The sequence below is a fragment of the Dendrobium catenatum genome, unplaced genomic scaffold (genome assembly GCF_001605985.2).
Source record: "Dendrobium catenatum unplaced genomic scaffold, ASM160598v2 fragScaff_scaffold_353, whole genome shotgun sequence".
Taxonomy (NCBI): domain Eukaryota; kingdom Viridiplantae; phylum Streptophyta; class Magnoliopsida; order Asparagales; family Orchidaceae; genus Dendrobium; species Dendrobium catenatum.
The window spans coordinates 797,759-818,525 of record NW_021318815.1 but is presented as its reverse complement, the minus strand read 5'-3'; the positions used below and the strand labels follow the sequence as shown (position 1 = coordinate 818,525).

Here is a 20,767-nt window from a genome sequence, read left to right as displayed (position 1 = left end):
TGAAAAAGTATAAAATAAAAAATAAAATTAATTTTTTGTAAAATAAGAATAATTTATTATAGTAAAACTAAAAATTATGTAAAAATATACCAAATAAAGATTTATAACAAGACTTAATCATTCTTAACAATTCACACGCTCTATATTAAATATTAATCAAACTTCTTAACAAGTTTTATATCAAGCTTGTTCATGAGCTTTAATTGATATTATTCATGAGTATAAACGAGTCAAACACAATTGTTCAAACTTGTTTATTAATAGTCGATTATTTTAAAAATTACTCGAACTTGTTTGATTACTTAAAAAAATAATTGATTAGTAAAACAAACGATCATTTTTTGCTGATGATATTCTTCTTGTTGATAATACTAGAGAGGGAGTTGAAGGTAAACTTGAATTATGGAGATCAACCTTAGAGTCTAAAGGTTTTCTCTTGAGTAGATCTAAAACGGAATATATGGAGTGTAATTTTAGTAATAGACCTAGTGAGAGGATTATGACTTTGGGCGATCGAGTCATTAATAAGAGTACACGTTTTAGATATCATGGATCTATTATTCAGAGTGATGCTGAAATAGATGGGGAGATTATCAGTAGAATTCAAGTTGGATGGCTGAAGTGGAGAAATGCATCAGGCTTGTTGTGTGATAGAAAAGTACCCCTCAAACTCAAGGGAAAATTCTATAAGATAATGGTGAGGTCTACAATGCTTTATGGTGCTGAATGTTGTCCATTAAAAGAGAAGCATAATACTAAGTTAAGTGTGACAGAGATGAGGATGCTCAGGTGGATGAGTGGCTTTACCTTTAGGGATAGGATACAAAATGAGCATATACGTGAAAAGGTTGGAGTAGCTCCAATAAAAGATAAGATTAGAGAGAGTCGCCTTAGATGGTTTGGTCACATAAAACGGCGGCCTTACGATGACCCGGCTAGGAGAGTAGAGATATTAGATTTGACTTATGTTAAGAGAGATAGAGGCAGACCTAAAAAGACTTGGTTAGAAAATATTAGGAATGACATTTCTTTATTATATTTAAACGAGAATTTGACTTTTAATAGGACACAATGGAGGAAAAAAGATTCATGTAGCCGACCCCACGTAGTGGGATAAAGGCTTGATATTGTTGTTGTAGTAAAACAAACGATCATGAATGAGTTGTAATCAAGTCAAGTCGCAAATAGTTGGTCAAGCTCTCAGTACATTTGCAGCTTGAGATATTATATTAATAAATATAAAGATTCAAATGCTATATATGAAATACATATATGAATATAATGGTATATATGCAAATCCCCTGAAAAAAAAAAATTAGTTTGATGTTGCATTATACTTACTGAAAGATGTAAACAGATAATTAATTATCTATCAACAATTCATTGATAAATTACGTGTAATCCTACTACTGATCAAATATTATCACAAATCCTTAACAGTTGAAAAGCAAAAATGGTTTCTTAAAATAGAAACTAATTTGTTTGGAATGATTAAGCAATGCATATCACGATATCTGAAAGCCCTGTAACCGAGCAAAACTAAAGTATGTATCTGGAAATAAACTTAAAATATAATCTCTGTAACACCAATATTTTACCTTAACTTGGCAATAGCATTCCAGCATACGACGGTACTGTTGCCTTGATCTAGGAGATTCCACCATAGAAAGAACCCTCGAGAGTGCTTGTTCAAGGGCAGCATCCACTTTTTGTTTGCGGAAAACTTTGATTATGTCTTCTTCTTCGCCCTCATCAGCTATGTCTGATTTGAGCAAAAAACCTCTAAGACCAACACCCCTCCTGCGCCATCTTAGGATAAGCTTTTCAAGCACACTAACTGCTGAAAGCAATTCTTTATACTTCATTCTGGCCTGATGACCTCTCACATGAGCCTGTAAAATTCAACATCTTTCAGTTGAGATGGCATAAATCATTAATTCTTTCTAAAAGAAGGTGATGCTGAATAAATTGTTGTTTTTAAAACCCATATAACATATATAGAATGTCTGCACATGTAGCTTATAACTGGCAACTTCTTGTTAAGTGAACTTCATAGCAAAAAGACATTACTCCATCAACTGTAACTTCTCCAATGCATTAGGGTTTATTAGTTTACTAGTTTACTAAGTATTTAATTTAATAACCATGTGAGGGGGCTCACTAACAATTCCCAGCATATGACAACATATATCCCAAGCTTTGATGAGCTAATAATGCAACTCAAAGAAAACAAGATAAAAAGCTACTCTTTTCCACAATTTCAAAATGAGACTTTCCAGAATTAAATTACTCTAGAATACATTTGTTAGTAGGAAAACAAAAAAGTAGATATTTGCAGGAAAAGTTTTCTTATCCTGAACCAAAATGGATTAGAATAGGTCTCAAATATTGGATTTGCTCTGTGAGGAGTAGAATACATGGATAATTGATCAAAATTTGTATTTTACTCATCTAAAAATAAATCCAGTGGATTTGAAATACTTCATAACCAAAATTTTGATCAGGGTATTCTAACCCAATATTTTTCCTTTCTTGTCCCTGACTAGAACAAGCATAAATGTCCCAAATCTCATGAATGCGCATATAACTCACATTAAATGAAGTGTGACTAAGAAAACATCTCATAGATTTTCAAAAGACCAGAGCAAGCTTCCCAAATTGAAGTGGTGATTCAAAGTACAGATTAAAGCACAAAGTTGTGAATGCATAGCACTTGAACCAATACAGGACATCGAGATCAGAGAGGAATGCTTTGTGCTTGTAAATTATAAAATGTAAATCACATGGCAGCAGCACAAAATTATCAATGTGCAATTTTCTACTTCAAGTACCTGAATCTTCACTACACGTTGACGGAAACTTAGGAAAGCTTTTCGACCTTTCCAACCTCTATATTTCGTCTGTATTGATAGGGCTGCTTTATCAAGCTTCTGATCAGGATAACTGTTAAGTGTCTTTTGGATCTTGATAGATGACGCGAGGCAATGCATTTCTTCTGAAGTCATTCCATATTCATCACGATTCATAGCTTCTTTTTCTTGCCTCTTCTTAAAAGAATGAGCACGAAAAGCAGCCTGGATTCGAGCTGCAGCTTGGGCAGCATTTCTGACCGCTGCTAAAGAATCTTTAAGTGAAAGTGCATCTTCTGTTTCACCAACTTGTACCGATGCACTTCTCTCAGATATGCTTTCTACTATTTTTTCATCTTCCACAACCGTCAACCCCTTGATTGAGTAGAGATAATCGGTCAGATAAGCTTCTGAAAGATATCCAGCAAGACCATTGTGACCACTAGCGGCGGCTATAGCACCAGCAGTTTTACCCACAGGATCTTGTGGGGTAGGATCTGTTACTGCTCCAGCAAATGCACCAGTTGCAAGTAGTGCAGCAGCCATCTTTTCCCTGTGACAGTTTCAATATTTTCCATAATCAAAAAGCAAACTTTTCTTCCATTATACGGACAAAGCACAGTGAGGGATCTAGTTTCAGATTAAAAAAATAATTTAAATTACATAAATGCTCATTAAAAGAGATATTAGAAAAACATACAATGTAAATTGTGTTTACCACTGAAAGAAATAACGGGAATTATTTAGCTCAAAAGCCACAAAGTTCTCATTACCTTCCAAAACGTGCAGCCCAATGAAGGGCGGTCCTTCCATTAGCATCTCGGAAATTTATGCCAACACCAGCATCGAGAATTGGCTTCAAAGCCCACTCATATCCCAAACCAGAAATCATGTGGATAATGTGTTGCTCCGTATTGGAGAGCAAACAGCTTCCATCTTCCTTTGCATTTGTTTTAGACGATAGCCACTGCTGGAACTTATCTTTTATTAGTTCTTGAAGTATCCCATCTATGGCGCCCGGCAAAATCTCAGTTTGGAGTTCATGAGATTGAAACCATTGATCCTCTGCTGCTTTTAACTTTCTGCGGCATTCAGTTTCTTTTGGTTCTGCACCTTTGGAAACTGACAATTCATCAGATCGACATAACAGAACATTAATAAATTCTACAAGCAATGAAAGCTCTTCAGAATTTATGGTTGCATTCACAAGATGTGAAGTTTCCAATGAACTAGTAACAGATTTGGAGTGAAACTCAAACTCCCGAACTTCACTGCATGATTCTTTATTTCCAGATGTTATACACAGAGCAACCTTTCCTGAAGAATGCTCAGGTGCCTGACAACGTAGAACTCCTTCCTGAATAATTTCTGCAGGTACTTGAACCTCACCAAACATTACTGCCCAAGAACGTGATGAAGGATTGCATAGGAAGTCTCCGGTGATGATAACCTGCAGAAAGTGAACTTGTAATGAAAAATAAAGTTTTCTTGAGAAGGACGTACTGAGATGTCTGATGGTAGAAAACAGTCCAATCTTTGAAGGAAACAAAATCTCATCCTCCTAATATAATAATAATTTCTCTAAACCATTGACTTAAATTTTTGGGTTGATAGAAGTTTATTCATTATTTTATTGGGCTCAATATGAGCTTCCGATGATCCACCTCTCTAACAGGTGTTCGTAGAGCTGATGGTCTGGCTAGAGTCAAGTATTGCATTCAGTTTGTGGCTCTGGTCAACATGGTTTAAGAACATATGGGAGACTCCATGAAGCTTTCATGTGGTTGAGTGTACTCTTGAAGCATGATACATGATGGTTTTGATAAGCTTCCAATTTTTTATAAGTTTCCATTTTGACGAGAAGTGATGGATAATGTCGAGAACTTCTATAAGAATACTGTTGAGATACATATGAGAGTGAAAAAAGTCCACATTGAATGTTAAACATCGAAAATTTTAATCATAAAAATTTCTCCTGAAAAATCTACCTCAGTTTTCATGCATCCCGAAATTCATTAAAATCATTTTTTTTATTAAATTTATATTCCATTTAAATCATTTTGATATAAAAAATGTTTATAAAAATAATGTACCTACGATTGATTATATAATCATTTAGCATTTAATCAAATTCCCTAAGTTTTTCCATCAATTTTATTGCAGCTTATGACTAATACACCGTAGTAAGGGGGTGGTTCTCCACCCAAAACAGGGCTTAGGCGGGGGTGGCTTAGGCAGTGATATATATATATATATATATATATACACTAACCTAACTAATCTCATTCCGTCTCATAGCTGAAAGCTGAGGTATATGACAGAATAGGTGCTGGAAAATGAGAGGAAAGGAGAAGAAATGAAGATGGAAAAGCTAGGCGAGGAATTCCGGGTGTCTGTGATATCTCTGAATTGAGTTTGACTCATGTAGTTGGAATAAAAGTTTTGAATGAGGGAATCCAAGGCTATTTCGTGTCTGATCGAATTATTGAATTAAGAAATGCAATGAATTCATAAAATTATTACTTTTAGGTTGCTTACTAAAAGTCGAGGTTTTAGAGTGAAAAATAAGTTCACTGTAAAGGGGACCTAGTTATTTTTCCTCATATGACCATTGATTCAAATACTTCAGATTAATCCTCATAAACTGTTTAATGACTTACCATACATAAAGAGTATGTTACAAGTAACATGCTTTATCTCATAGATGCGCCTCATTATAAAATAATGGATAAATGTGTAAGCCAATATCAAGGAATGGAAAAAGATCAAAATAATGAGAATAAAATTCAATGATGATATGAAAGACCTTATTTTGTAAGTTAGATGAGCTAATTTTGATGATTTGTGCAAGAAGAGATGATTCTTGATAGTAGAGAATTGATTGGTGCAACATTTATAAGGAAAATCAAAAGGAATACCCAACTCTGACAGTGAAGTTGGTTGATCCAATTTTTATCACATAAAATTTTAAAAAAAAAGAATCTTGATATTAGAAAGTTGATTAGTCTAAGCATTATCAAGGGGATGTTGATATAAAGAGGCAAAAGCCTAGAAAAATGAAATGATATTTTGAAAAACATTGAATATTAAGAATGAATAAAAGAATGAAAGTAAGAAATTTACAATCAATTTCTTTTGCATGCAACACTTATATTTATTATTTCTTAATGATCTTTCATGCGTTTGATTTATAACTCATGTATTGAATGAACATTGATTATACCAAGCTAATCATACCATCGAGTAAAAATGCTTATTTTAGCTCATATGATCAACATGATATTTTATGTTCTTTCCTTGTAAGATTGAATTTTATTTGAGAATTGTTTATCCCAATGAGCTTGTAGCTCATTCAATGTTATGCCATGATTTCAGGAAACTGAAAGGACACAAAGAATAGTGGACAGGTGACGAGTTTTACTCTATACAATAATATTTTGAATGTATAATGTTAAATGTTGTAAAACATATTTATGATAATGAAGTAAATTAAAGAAATTAGGTATGCACGAATATATTTAAGAAAGTTATGTTAGAAGCTTTGTATTTGAATTGATGAGCTTATCTATGTGCATTTCCATTTCAATATTTATGATTGTTATATTAGATGATTGCTAAGTATGAAGTGTACTTTTGGGATGATCGAGCTAGATTATTTTTTACTCGTTCAACTGATGAGTTAAATTATGATGGGTGTGACAAGATTTTACTGGATTGTTCGCTTTGTTATACTTCATTATCGCCTAGAAAGAGGTAAAAATGAGGTGCGACAAAAAGAGAAAAAAGTTCATTCCTAATAATAGCTTTTGAGCTACTGGATATCCATCCATTATTTTATTGGGCTCCACTTAACCCTCTAGTGATCCATCACCCTAACAAAATAAAGCATTTTATTCAAAAAAAAAAAAAATCAAGTGACTTACAAGTCTACAGCATATATGCGCCATTTTCAGTGGACCACGCAAGCCATAATGCTTAGATTAGTTAAATTTTTTAGAATCCAAGTATTACAAGAGGATGAGTAAAACATGGATAGTCAGACATATCATTAGATAACTACTGAATCATGATGATAAACACAAATCTGCTTTAGTGGTTAAGCTTACCAAATGCATTCATGCGGATTTGTGTAGAGCCTATTGAATCTAAATATATATATATATATAATTTTTACTCCTATAAAAAAAATTTTTTTTTTTGAGAGGGGGCAATTTCCCCCTAAGACCTATATGGTTCCGCCCATGCCTGCGACGATGGTTTCTTTTAACTTTATATATGTTTGGAAAGGAGTATACATCATTATATGTGTTTTAAAGAGTGGTTGTTTGTAATTAACTTTATATTTACAGACTTCCGCATTTTAGCCTTAAATCAAGCTTTTAGTACGGTCAAAGGACACATATGCCCATGCTAATCATAGACAAACTATTAAATGCTAAGAATGTACACACGCATGCATCCAAATGCATTGAAAAGCCACAATCTACCAATCACACTCCATCCACACAAACTCAGATAAAATTTGTTTTAACTTGTAATTCAGTAGCTAATAATTGCCTCTTTGCTCTATATTCCATTTCTTGACGCAAAACTTGGCATTTAAAGTAGGAATTTAACATGTTTAGATGCAGCTAAGATTTAACTTAAGTAGGATTTCATAGATTCTCTAAATCCGGATTTATTAGATCCGAGGGTGTTAAATCTTGAAAATTATTTGATAAGAAATATATTAAATCCTAATAAATCCTGTGAGAATGTTTGGCAATGTTAATCAAGATTTAAGATGATTAACTCATATGATATATGTGTTATGAATATAAGTTCCTTATCGATTTCAATTTTAATTAACATCCATAACAATAAAGAACAATATAATTAGAATATAGCTCAATTATCCAATAACTTAACAAATGATATAATTACTAATTACTTATTTAGATATGATTTTAATAAGTAGTTCACTGCTAATTATAATGATAATTATCTAATTACTTATTTAATCATTATTTGAAATAACTACTCATTTGATTACTATTTAAATTTTTAATTATTTCATTAAATCTTTAAGTGTAATTTTAATATGTTTTTAGTTATTAACTATATTTATAATTGTTCAATTAATCAATTAAGTATTTATGACTAACTAATTATCTAACTAATACTTATATCACTAATTATCTAATTAATTAATTATATTAATTAAGCTAATTAAATTAATAATTAGAATAAGTATTCATCTCTACCATTGCCGGTCTAAGGTTTGCTTTTCCTCTTCTTCATTTCTTCTTTCATGTGAGGTAGAGTTTTGAACGAGTCCTGCTTCTTGGCCTCCTTCGATGACGTTCCTATCTCCATTTCTTCCGTGACATTTGACTTCAATTGTTTCTGATTACTGTTGCTGCTTCGGCTTCATGTGAAGTTTCACCGCCTCCTCCAACGATAATATTGTTCTTGTCGGATCAGAAACTGTGAAGGAGCTTGCCACGAAGGTTAGGACATTTCTCCCTTTCACACTTCTTCAGTTAAATCCACATAAATCCGCTGAAAAATTCAGAATTTAAGACTTATCATGAGATTTAATTGTGTTTTTTTTACGTTTGGCAGGATTTAGCTCCAATCTTGCTTAAATCTGGCATAAAGCCTACATCCAACATGGCCTAAATGCTTTGTATTTTAAAATTTGATAGCGGGAAAAGCAATGCTTAAAATGCTATCATTATCAGCAGGAGATTATAGGTTCAAGTCATATAAACAGCCACTCTATGTTGAAGGATAATACTTCATACATTACCCCTCCCTAAACCCCATGTTGACCAGAGCCTCAAGTATTAGGTAGGCCCTACGTTGTAAAATTCACTATCCTGAAAGCTGGAGCAAAAAAAAAAAGCTGAACTAGGCGGCGAGATAAAGGATCATTAATATTAATTAGTTTTCAAGCATGTACCTTTGTTCTCTCAAAAGAAAAGGACCATTCTGGCGAGATCTCACGAATCCTGAATAGTAGCTTATGAGGCACTGTTAAACATGGTTCTTCTGCAATGGAGGATCCATGTTGGCCTTGATCAGAATACATCCCCAACAAATCTGAAGAATATGCATTATTCCTATCATACAAATCAACATTACCCATGTAGTCGATGCCATTTTCTTTTTGGACTGACACTTCATTGGAGTTTCGTCCATCACCAGTTGTGCCTGGAGCATTATATAGCTCCCCTGCCGCTAGATCGACAACAGAATCAGGCGACCCGAGACTACCTAGTCCTAAAAATAACAGTCTATTTATGTCACTTCCATCAGCAATACGTCCTGCGTAATTTCCTGCACGTCCTGGATGCTGCCAACTAATTTGTTCCAATTGAGCATCAAATATGTTCTCTGAAGAAAATTGCTGCAGAGCCATAAAAAAAGAACTCAATCAAAGATGCTAACCATCAATTAAGAAAAATACCAAATATAAAAGACTTGTGCAAATAAATGATAGACCTCTAAGGAGTGGATTATAAATTACTCATAGGTTCATGAAAGTCAAAACTTGAGCTACAAATCCCACAAAGTTCTCAAAATAATATTAGTCTCTGCAGTTAAATTTGTCAGTGTTAAGGTTTAAAGGCATTTCTACTCTTCAATTTAAAATAAGTACATCCCTTTTTTATTTCATTTATGGAATAAATTCTAAGGGATCATTTTGTTGATTGAACTTGGGAAAAATATTTCGAAAAACAGTGTTTCACTGGATTCTGTCATTTGGAAGGATGTACTGAGAAATCAATAAGATCTTTAAACTCTATAAATATTTTCAAAATCCCTCCGTGATATTTCATTTTCGCATACAAGATGAGTAAAAACAAATATTTTCATAACATATTTTCTATCTACAAGCACCAACTGACCAAGGTGAGCCCTAAAAGCATTTCGGCATTGAGGAGAAGTGCCATCAACTGGCTATAATGGGAAGGAACTCTAAAGATATCTGTTACCTTTTAATGGCAAGGACCTAAGGTTTACAAGGTCATAGGTACTTATATGTCTAAACCAAAATATGGAATAACACTTAATTGAGGGAACACTACCTTGACCCAAAGAAGTTGCGTTCTCCATGATACAAAATCTCAAGGCAGAATTAGCAAGTTATAAGAACAAAGAATTTGAATCACCCATGCCCTTATACAATAGCAGCATTCAAGTACATAAAATAAAGATGCAAAATATTATTTGCTTATTAAAGATGCTTAACAGAAAATGCTCATCAGAATCACAACCAAAGCAATCATTTGACGCTACTATAAGAAGCTTGCAACAGTATATTAAAGTAATTGATGCTAATATAAGAAGCTTGCGACAATGCATTAAACATAATACAGTATAATGAATCTCACGCTTCCATGCTTGAATTCATTCTCAATGCCATGATGATAAGCCCCAGCTGCATTAATTGTGGAAGGCTTGGAACCATTAGCAAGTGCCATGGCATTAAAAGCTCTTCCATGAGCATCGAGTTCTGTGCGTTCCAGCATATCATTCCAAGAAGGAGAGATTTTCCGGTCATGACTCTTCAGTTGTCCGTTTACACCTAAGAATAATAAATAGTTATCAAACAATCTTAATAAAGGTTTCAAGAATAATTAAAAATGTAACTAAAAGAGAATGCTTATTAAGTCCCAGAATCAAAATTTTGAAGAATTGTATCCTTCTTTCTAACGAGTTAATCATATTTAACCAAAGCTTACAAATTCATATAAACAACGGTCTATTCATCAATATGTACCATCATTATAAGCCTAAAATGTTATGTATACAATAGCCATAATAAAAAGGCCAATCGATTACTACAAATACATCATACTGCAAAACGAACTAAAAGTGCTGACAGGAAAACTGCGCATGTTATTCGTAGCCTCATTACATAAGATTCTTACTCATTCTTGGAAACATGTAAAAATCACATAATGAGCACATAGCTCAGCAAGTGGCCAAAATATTACTACTTAAATCAATGAAAGGCAAAAAAGAAACTATATGTTGTAACTCATATAAGAAAATTATGCATCAATATCTATTATATGTGTCAGTTAATCGAATCAATTTATCAACCAGTCTATCCTAGCCATTCAGTTAGTTTCAATCAATTTTAGTCAATCTTATCATTCAATCTTTCATATCCTTCTATTAGTAACATCATCAATATAGTATAAGTAATAATATTCCAATATATTTCACCATCACTCTGAAAAATAGATCCAAGATATATAAAACGAGTACACTTATTAATAACTTGATCGCTCAAGAAGTCACAAATCACTCACTAGACCTATTACTACTAAAATTATACTCCATGTATTCGGTTTTAGATTTACTCAAACGAAAACCATTAGACTCTAAGGTTAACCTCCACAATTCAAGTTTACCTTCAACTCCCTCTCAAGTCTTATCAGCAAAAAGCATACACTAGGGTACATCCTCTTACAAATGTCTAATAAGAACATCCATGACTAAAGAAAAAGGACAAGGGCTTAAAGCTGATCCTTGATGTAATCCAACTAAAATAGAAAAATGCTTGGTCAAACCACCTTGTGTTTGAACACAAGTAATAGCTCATGCAGACATATCCCTAATGACTTGAATAAAAGCATTATTAACCCCTTTCTTTTCTAGAACTCTCCATAGCACTTCTCTTGGAAGTTTGGAACTTTAGCATATGCTTTCTCTAAATCAATAAATATCACAGGTAAATCATCCTTATTCTCTCTAAACTTCTCCATCAATGCTCTCAACAAATGAATAGCTTCAATAGAAGACCTACCCAGCATGAATCCAAAGGAGTTATGATATGTTGTTAAAATTCTTTGATGAATGGTTTGCCTCAATACAGTGCAAATATCCAATACTAGCTCATATTTTGTCATGGAGCCTTAATACACAAAGTTTGATGTTACATGCTTTATTTATATTAATCATCTCTCTAATGGTTGGGTCCTTTGGCAACGCATCTTGTCAAGTCCTATGATTTTAAATGAATAATATTTGACCTCAAACTTTCTTCATGAACCTGCTAAGAAAGAAAGTGTATGAGCTTAATTAAAAAAGAGGGAGGGGGGGGGGGGGGGGGGGAGGAAAATGGGGGGGGGGGGGGAGGAAGAGAAAAGAGAGAGAATGCAAGTAAGAAAGTTGAAAATGAATGACATATGAAGTATATTTAATTACTTGTAATGTAAAGACTAGCCCCATTAATTGAATACACTCTTCTAGTAATGATAAAATAGAGCCAAGTAAGCAATTTTATCTCAACATCCCCATATAATACCTAAAATACCCCTCCTATTTAACTTTTGGAGTTCAATGTAACTCATTCTTTAGGCTATGGGACCAAGTTGGCTCAATTTTTAATAGTCAATGGACTAAAATTAGACAATGCGAAACACTGTGACTAAATTGAACATTTATTGATAGTCAGGGGACTATTTTAAGCTTTTACTTATTCTTTAATTGTTGGGTAATAAGTAACTCTTGTAGAGGGTTTATCAAAATTGTTGGAGTTCACCCTCATTTTGAAAGTATTCAATCTATTTTCAGTTCATGGTGAAACAAACATAGAAAGGCAAGTTATAAAGTACTTTTTTATACCATCTTCACAGCCTTCATATGAATTATATGTAGAGTAAGAAATGGTGCTTGCTTTAAGGAAAATAAAGTTGATGAGAAAATTATTTTGTACAACAACAACATCATCAAGCTTTTATCCCACTACATGGGGTCGGCTATATGAATCCTTTTTCTCCATTGTGTCGGGTTAAGAGTAAAATTCTCATTTAGATCTAATAAAGAAAGGCATTTTCTAACCAAAACTTTTTAGGTCTACCTCTACCCTTCTTAATATAGGTTAAATCTAATAAATCTACTATCCTAACCGAGTCATCGGAAGGATGCCGTTTTATGTGACCAAACCATCTATGATGACTCTCTCTAATCTTATATGTCATTGGAGCTACTCCAACCTTTTCACATATATGCTCATTCGTATCCTGTCTTTAAGAGTAAAGCCACTCATCCACCTGAGCATCCTCATCTCTGCAACACTTAACTTAATATTATGCTTCTCTTTTAATGATCAACATTTTGCGTCATAAAGCATTACATGTCTAACCACCATCTTATAGAATTTTCCCTTAAGTTTGAGTAGTACTTTTCTATCACAGAACAAGCCCGATGCATTCTTCCACTTCATCCAACTTGAATTCTACTAATAATATCCCCATCTATTTCACCATTGTGGGCTCCAAAAATTCGGCCCCGGCCTCCGCCCGCTCCGCTCTTCTTTTTATTTGAGCGAGGGAGTTTTAACGGAATTAAGTTCCGGGGTAAATTTTGGAAGGCAGATGGGTTTGTAGATAAGACACTACCCAGAGATTTCGCCCTCATTTTGTGAGGACTTTATGATCTGAGTTCTGGTTTCCTATAGGCGCAAGCCCCTATAGTTAATTATCCCTCCCGATAACGAGAGAGAACTTTCGATTAAGGCTAGTCGTCAATCAGATACGTAGAGAATACGTAGTATCTGGCATATAGTAGCAGCAATACATATGGATTTGGAAATATTTGGAAGTTTGGAAATTTGGGTTGAAATGGTTTGATATTTAAAATTAGAAATTTCACCATCTTGCACTTAAAGCGGATGGTGGGGGAATGGATGATGAACCCGATCAAGATCCCAAGGTTCCGTCGTCCCGGGCCATCGTGGTCCCTGGTCTACTTAGTCAGAGGAGGTAGTCGACCCAACCTGACAGAAGGATCCTTGTCGGCAACCATGGGTTACTTCGTCCAAGGGGACCTTGTAGACCGAGGTTGAATGTCTGTCTAAGGGGACAAATTTGAATCCACCTTAGCTAACAGAGGGCTTTGTGCCCTATCGATCATATCCTATTGATTCATATCTCAAGAATTTGATATCATTAAGGAGTGTATTGTGTCTGGCCATAACCGGTATTTCGTGGTGCCATTTGGCGGCAAAAACCACTCGGTTCAGAGGGCCCCGGGTCATAACCGTTTACCTGCAGTGCCATTTGGCGGCGAAACTGCCGGTTAGAGGACACGTACCACGTCCTTACTGGCAAGAGATTGTTTGAGAATGGATCCTAGTGATATTCTCGACCAGGCGTTTGGCTCTTTTGTGAGCTGAAGTGGTTTTTGATTTGTCCGCCTCGACAAACTGTTGCGGAGGGCGGATGGATTTTGCTTTAAGTTTTTGATCTGCATGAGTGGGTTGGAGGAGGAAGAAGAAGATGAAGGAGAGGAAGGAGAAGAGAGGGGAGGAAGAAAATTGACGGAAATGGTGGGAAACTTGGAGGGATGAAGAAAGAAAAAGAAAAATGGGAGAGAAGAAGAAGGAAGAAGAAGAAGAAAATGGAGAAGAAGAATGGAGGAAGCAGAAAAGAGGAAGAAGAAGAAATTTACCTTGCTTGGAGGAGGAGGGAGGAGACCGGCCTTGGAATCGCGTGAGGGAGAGGGAGCTCGCGGCTTGGAGGCGTGGATTTGGCGTGAAAATGAGGAGAGGGGGTCGGTTGAGGGAATATGAGAGTGTGAGGGTTAAGTGGGGGGTAGTTTAGGTATTTTTGGGTTTTTTTTTGGTTTAAAGAAAATTCATTTTTTATTTAAAAAAAGCTCTTTCTCCCTCTTTTTTTTCAAAACTTTTTAATTATATTGCACAAAAATAAAAATAAATTTTTAATCTTGCATCGAGTTGGTTTTCGCATCGCCGCTCGCACAAGTCGTCGTCTCGATTCGCGCGCCCAAAATTTAATTTTTCGCCGAACGGCGACCCCCGCCAATATGGGTGTCAATCTTAGTTGTTTCCGTTGCTCCGGACGCATCGGCGCTGTCCGTTTCGCGAACGGAGGTCGTCTCGACGATTTTGGATTTTCAGTCGACACGCGTCTGGTGAGTTTTTGCGCGATTTCGAGCTCTTTCGCTTTTGAAACCCTCCTTGCTCGGTCGACTTGATCCGCTGCTAGTATTAGGGTCAACAACCATCACTCTGAACAATAGACTCAAGATATCTAAAACATGTACTCTTATTAATGACTTGATCGCTCAAAGTCACAACCCCCACTAGATCTATTAATACTAAAATTACACTCCATATATTCGGTTTTAGATCTACTCAAACGAAAACCTTTAGACTCTAAGGTTGACCTTCATAATTCAAGTTTACCTTCAACTCCCTCTTTAGTCTTATCAACAAGAACAATATCGTTAGCAAAAAACATACACCAGGGAACATCATCTGGCAAATCTCTGATAAGAACATCCATGACTAAAGCAAAAAGATATGGGCTTAAGGATGATCCTTGATGTAATCCAACTGAAATTAGAAAATACTTGGTTATCAACTTAAGGTTGATCCCTGAGAAAATTATTTTGTAGAATATTATAAATCTGGTTTATTTTTGGATCTAGGTTTTACATTGTAAAATGGTGAAAAATCTCAAATGGCTATCGAGGATCTCGGGTTTCCATAAAACCCTGAAGGCCTTTTTAGTATCTTTGGAACTGATGTTTTGTTTTTCCTAAACGCATTTGCCTTCTATATATAAATATTTGTTTTTATTTAATTTTAATGAGAAGGGTCTAGCACCCAGCTTTTCAATAAAAGAAGACCAGCTCTACTCCATAGATTTACTACAATGGCTTGTGTTTATTCATGGAAACATTCTGTCTCCCCCCTATAAATATGACCTCCCTGTTTTTCTGCAAATTAGACAAAAAGGGATGATTCCTAAGCTCCTAGTTGCAATTACTCCACAGATGAGGACGCAGCATAATCAAGATTAAGGAAAAAGTTCACTATTTTTAACAGAAAAAAATTATGGAACGCTCTGAATTGAAAATTCAAACTTCTAACTGATTTTATTAATAACGTTTGTTTTTCAGATTTCACCTTGATCACATCCTGTATATTCTTTCATTGGCGTAAGGTTTTCTTGGAGCTTCTGGAAGGAATTCCAGGTTTTACTATCCATTAGTGCTAAATCCTCAAGGTTTTTATGTTCATCTGTATGGACTGGCAAAATATCTACTGGTACGTTATCATCATACTTATCCAAGCTTAATTGCTCTTCAAGATCGCGTAATGCTAGATTGATCTCTTGCTGTGATAATGGATCAGAATTAGCTGATGTATTGAACATATTCGACCGGTTTGTGTCAACATCTTTTCCAACATGCTGGGAGTTAGCTTCACCAGAAATAGGACTGCAGGAGGTTTCACAAGAATCATATACTTCACTAGTTGCAGAAGGAACCCTTCTAAATTGAATGTTATTCGCACTGGAATTCCCATTCCGGGAAGATAATGGCTCTTGCGTTTGCTGAGAATCTATTGGAGGAAGAAATCTTCCCTGATAAAATATTAGAAAACAAATAAGGGCAAAAATCAAACTAGTTCGAATGAAACTGAGAAAAATCAAACGTAGAAAAATTAATACAAGTAAAGAAAATGAAAAAAGAAATATAAGCAATAGGACTAATTTTGTGAGAGTTTGGCACAATTAAGAACTTAACTCACGTAAATATTAGCCCTATATGATCTAAAGAAGCAAAAGAAATGTACAAGAATACATTGTTAAGTTATATCATCACAAGCAGCAGTATGTCTCAACAACTAGAGATTAGTTTTACAAATTCTTACCAACTATTCACATTGAAAGTTTGTCCTAATTAGTTGTTAGCTAAAATTCAACAGATATAATTCTGAACAGCTAGCCGAGAACACATTATCACACTAATATTTCTCCCAAACTGCAGCATGCTACCCTTACAAAGCCCATCTAAGGCTAAGCTTTACAGAGTCAAATGTGTATATCATTTGCAATTAGGAATGATTTCGGAAAATACTTAAGAAAACAAAGCAAATGAAGTTAATCTTTTATAGAATGCCTGGATAAACCACTTAATGGAATTTAGTACTCCTGAATTTTGAAAACTAGTATCCCTCATAGGCATGAATCAGGTAAATAGACTCTAAAATGCAAGGATAAGGCTATGCTTGCCAACTCCAAATCAGTCAAATACACTGTTGAGGCCCCAATAACTGGATTAAAAAATTATGCTAGTGTCCAAACTAAATGACAGATTATTCAATAAAATATCTGAAAGCCACCTAGGAGGTGAAGGAACACAAAAGGAGGCATACGATTACAACATATGCTTTAAAACTATTAAAAACTATGTTAAAAAAAGACAATTATAAAAGTTCATACATCAAACTAAAATCAGGTGTGGTCCAAAGCACAATTCCAATGCAAAGACAGTTGGAAATTTTAATCTGAGAAGGAACCATATCCCAAACTGTGGAAGATTAACGACCAGTATTAAACTCTTTCAAGGAATAAGTCAGAAGACGAAAGAGAAAACAAAAGAATGAAAGACCAAATCTACAGTTCCCATTTTTCAATGGAATTGGGTTAAGCCATGGTAACAAGAAGAAAGAAACGAAACACAACAATCATTATTGCCATGGATTATATCTCTAGAGGTTATTCTCTTCCAAAAGAAACAACTCTGATTATTCCAGCACTTAGAAGAATCAGATTACTTCTTTCTCAGTTGGATTTTATACTGAGTCTCATTTTCAGAAAAAGAAATAAACTTGCCAATGGATTGGCGAGATGGGGTGCTCAATTGCTGGTTCCTTCTAATGTTCTTGCTCCTAATGAAGTGTCTCCAAACCTTCATGGTTTAATTAGGGTGGATTCATGGAATCTCCCTAATTTTAGATTTTTCTAGCTTTGTTGTTGACTGGTGCTTTTGCATCTCATGTTTCTTCGAGAAATCTATATTGTAAGCTTGTGCTATTTGGGTGTTTGGCCATGCCTTTAACGTAGTCTTTTCTTTTAAAGGTTGTCTCTCTATTTTATTCTTGTATTCTTTTGATTACTGGCAATAATAGTTTTCCTCTCTCTCTCTATATATATATATATTCCAACTCATTGGAATTTGATCATGAAGTAGGAAAAAACTCATAACACTATTTATACTCTCAATTACTAGGAATAACATTTTCCATGAGTTCAATACATGTCAAACACTATTCAAACTGAAGTTTCATACTTTTTTATACGTTTATTAAAGTTCAATGAAATTTCAAGAAATATGAAAACAATGCATTTTAAGATGCATCTAACATGTTTGTGTCACAAGCATTTTTAACTTTCAAACCTCAGTGCACACATAAACCTCCTAACATAAATGAGTGAATTAAAAAAAAAAGAATTAAATCATGAATTTAACTAGAAAAAAACTCAATTTATCCCCTTTCGGGGTTGTCTAAGGCCTTTCCACATGATGTAGGCTACGGATGTTCCTATGAGAAACTACAATTCTACTTTAATGTGAAAACATACTAGAAAGAACAACCGAACAATCCCTTGTATGTGATGGAAGTATAGTTCCCATATTATCATAAATACAAAACAATTTGTAACCAGTGATAATTCTGATATGACAGTGCAAACTTTGGTAAACATAACACTCCCACTAACAATGACAATGTCAATGTTAGTGGCATGGGTCCAAAATTTCTTAGGCAATAAGGCGGCATGGGTCCAAATTGCACAGAGGCGCGCCTCTTATTGTGCAATTTTAAACTATGAATGACAGTACAGTTTTTTCCGTTGATGAAAATACCAAACAGTTCAACCAGAGTACTAGTACTCTGTTTAATTCCTGAGAAGTAAAGTTTCCGAACGCTTGAAATATATCAAATTTTGGCAGGCATGCAGTGAATAAGTTATTAAGAGAATCAATCAATGACAGAAAATTTTAATGTAGTTAAAGATTGTGCAATCATTACGTTTATTTTCTGGTGAATTATATCTAAGCATCACAATACGTGAACAAGTCGAGGATAAGTTGAGAACAGTCAGTGATATTCAAGTAGCTAATGGATATTAGAACCTTTGCTTCTTTTTTCATTGTTCTTAGAGATTCCTGAGACATGCTATTGTGCGCTTATTAGCTTAATTATGAGGTTTAATTTATCCTTCTAGAGTAAAAGCCCTTTATTTTCATTTTTTAAAAAATTAAGGCTTAAAAACCAGCAGTTAGAATGAAAATTTCTAGAGAGCATTCAAACCTCAGAAACTTCTCTGTAATGAACAAGAACAATGTGATCATAAGCACTGCAAAGACAAATACATGAAACAAAACATGATTATTTAATCTGTATTACTATATCCAACAGACCAAAAAAGAACATGAGCAACAAAAAATAAATACATTGCAAAATATAGGCTAAAATAGTCATCAGCACCAAAACCAAATAAACGAAAGAAGAAAGTAGCAAAAATATTAGAATGCTAAGTTGTTACTGGAGTCTAAGAAAAGATTTAAGCTTCAAATGCTCATTTGTTTACATCTTATAGCTCCATATATCGCTATGAGAGCGCAAAACCCCTAATATTTCCTGAGGATTACAGGTCACCAGATCATCAAAAGGCCTTAAACCGCAGCGAGGCATTTGTTTGAACCCTCTAGGCTTGTGGGATGCACCTCGAACGATCACCAGTTGGTTAAAGTGGAGGCACTGTGATCGGAAGTTAATGAAAGGATTGAGGTAAACAAGGTTTATATTATAACTTTCATATAAAAATCATATTTTTGATAAAATTGCAATCTTATAATTCTTGTGTTTATATTTGAGAAAAATAATTTAATAAGGCTACAACTTTGTAATTAGACATCATATTTGAATAAATATTTATGCCAATGGTTTCCTCTTGGCATGCACAATCTTTCTATGCTATTTTAAGATAAGAACCACTTTGCATCTTAGTTAACAAGAAATTGAATCATTTGATACAACTAATTTTGTTACTCCTTTGCATGAATCATCCTTCAAAGATAGTGCATATTGGTAGTTATATGTTTAAAAAGTTTCAGAAGTGGGTCTTACTGTTTCTATTAGAAGTAGTCCATATGTTGAGGTTTTGGACAGGTCTCGCGGCTCTGTTTAAGATTTTCCTGGATGTTTGGGTTTAGAATTATTCACTTATAAGTTTCCCTAGCATGCGGGTTTTATTTCTTCGCTTAGAAGTGGCCCGTAGGCGGGATTTAGGGTTAGGTTATTTTTACCTAGAAATTTCTCCTAACGAATTAACTAAAGTCATACTTATGACCTTGATGGACCTTGATTTGTAATTTTCAGAATCCAAGCAAAACAGCCCAAAAACGATGGAAAAATGCGAAATTTCTTGGATGAAAACACTCACAAACACTTCAATAACTTGAATATTAAAAGACTTACAAGTTTCCACGGATACAATGCTCTCAATTCGAGAAGAGAAGCTTTCTCCCAAGCCCTAGAGAAAAAGAAAACTAAAACAGCCACCAAAATGAGATCCCTCCAAAAAGCCACCCTAACTCACTTTTAACTTTCACATGAACCCCTCAAAATCCCCTCCTTACCCCTAGGGCAAACACCACAACCTTTCTCTTCAATTTGGTGGGCCCAAGGGGCCCACCCGAGAGCTTTCCCCCCCTCGGCTTGTCCGCCCAAGCAGGCGGGTTCTCCGCCTGCAGTAAGTGAGAACCGGCCCTTTAAGGGCCGGTGTTGCTATGGACCGAACCGGTCCATCATCACTTCCCGCCCAAAGATTAACCTTGTCCTCAAGGTTGAAAGCAGGAAACTGAGCTTGTATGATCTCATATGTCTCCCAAGTTGCGTCATGTGTCGGTAGATCTTTCCACTCAATCAAAACTTCCTTCCCTCCTGCCTCAGTGTGTCTAACCCCTTTCAATGCAGAAGGTTCTAATAGACTTGTACCATCTTCAGACAATGTTGGCGGTAAAGTATCGACTGGTACAGAATCTCCCTTGAACTTCTTCAACTGTGACAAATGAAAGACGAGATAAATCGTAGTAGT

At 34.8% G+C, this 20,767-nt stretch overlaps 1 protein-coding gene across 2 annotated transcripts in view; it reads right to left on the bottom strand.

Moving 5' to 3' along the window:
• The window catches only part of LOC110103954 (calmodulin-binding transcription activator 4-like), a 59,138-nt gene that overhangs the window by 20,552 nt on the left and 17,819 nt on the right, over nucleotides 1-20,767 (bottom strand). Inside the window, exons 5-12 of one of the 2 annotated variants that reach the window (XM_028693751.1) lie at nucleotides 18,979-19,024; nucleotides 15,784-16,243; nucleotides 10,229-10,422; nucleotides 8,976-9,240; nucleotides 8,794-8,882; nucleotides 3,623-4,299; nucleotides 2,832-3,402; nucleotides 1,599-1,892 (exon numbers count right to left, since the gene is read on the bottom strand). In XM_028693751.1, coding sequence (XP_028549584.1) covers nucleotides 1,599-1,892; nucleotides 2,832-3,402; nucleotides 3,623-4,299; nucleotides 8,794-8,882; nucleotides 8,976-9,240; nucleotides 10,229-10,422; nucleotides 15,784-16,243; nucleotides 18,979-19,024 — 2,596 coding nt within the window. Of the gene's footprint in view, nucleotides 1-1,598; nucleotides 1,893-2,831; nucleotides 3,403-3,622; nucleotides 4,300-8,793; nucleotides 9,241-10,228; nucleotides 10,423-15,783; nucleotides 16,244-18,978; nucleotides 19,025-20,767 lie in introns of both variants that reach the window. The other variant, XM_028693750.1, reaches the window with a different exon arrangement.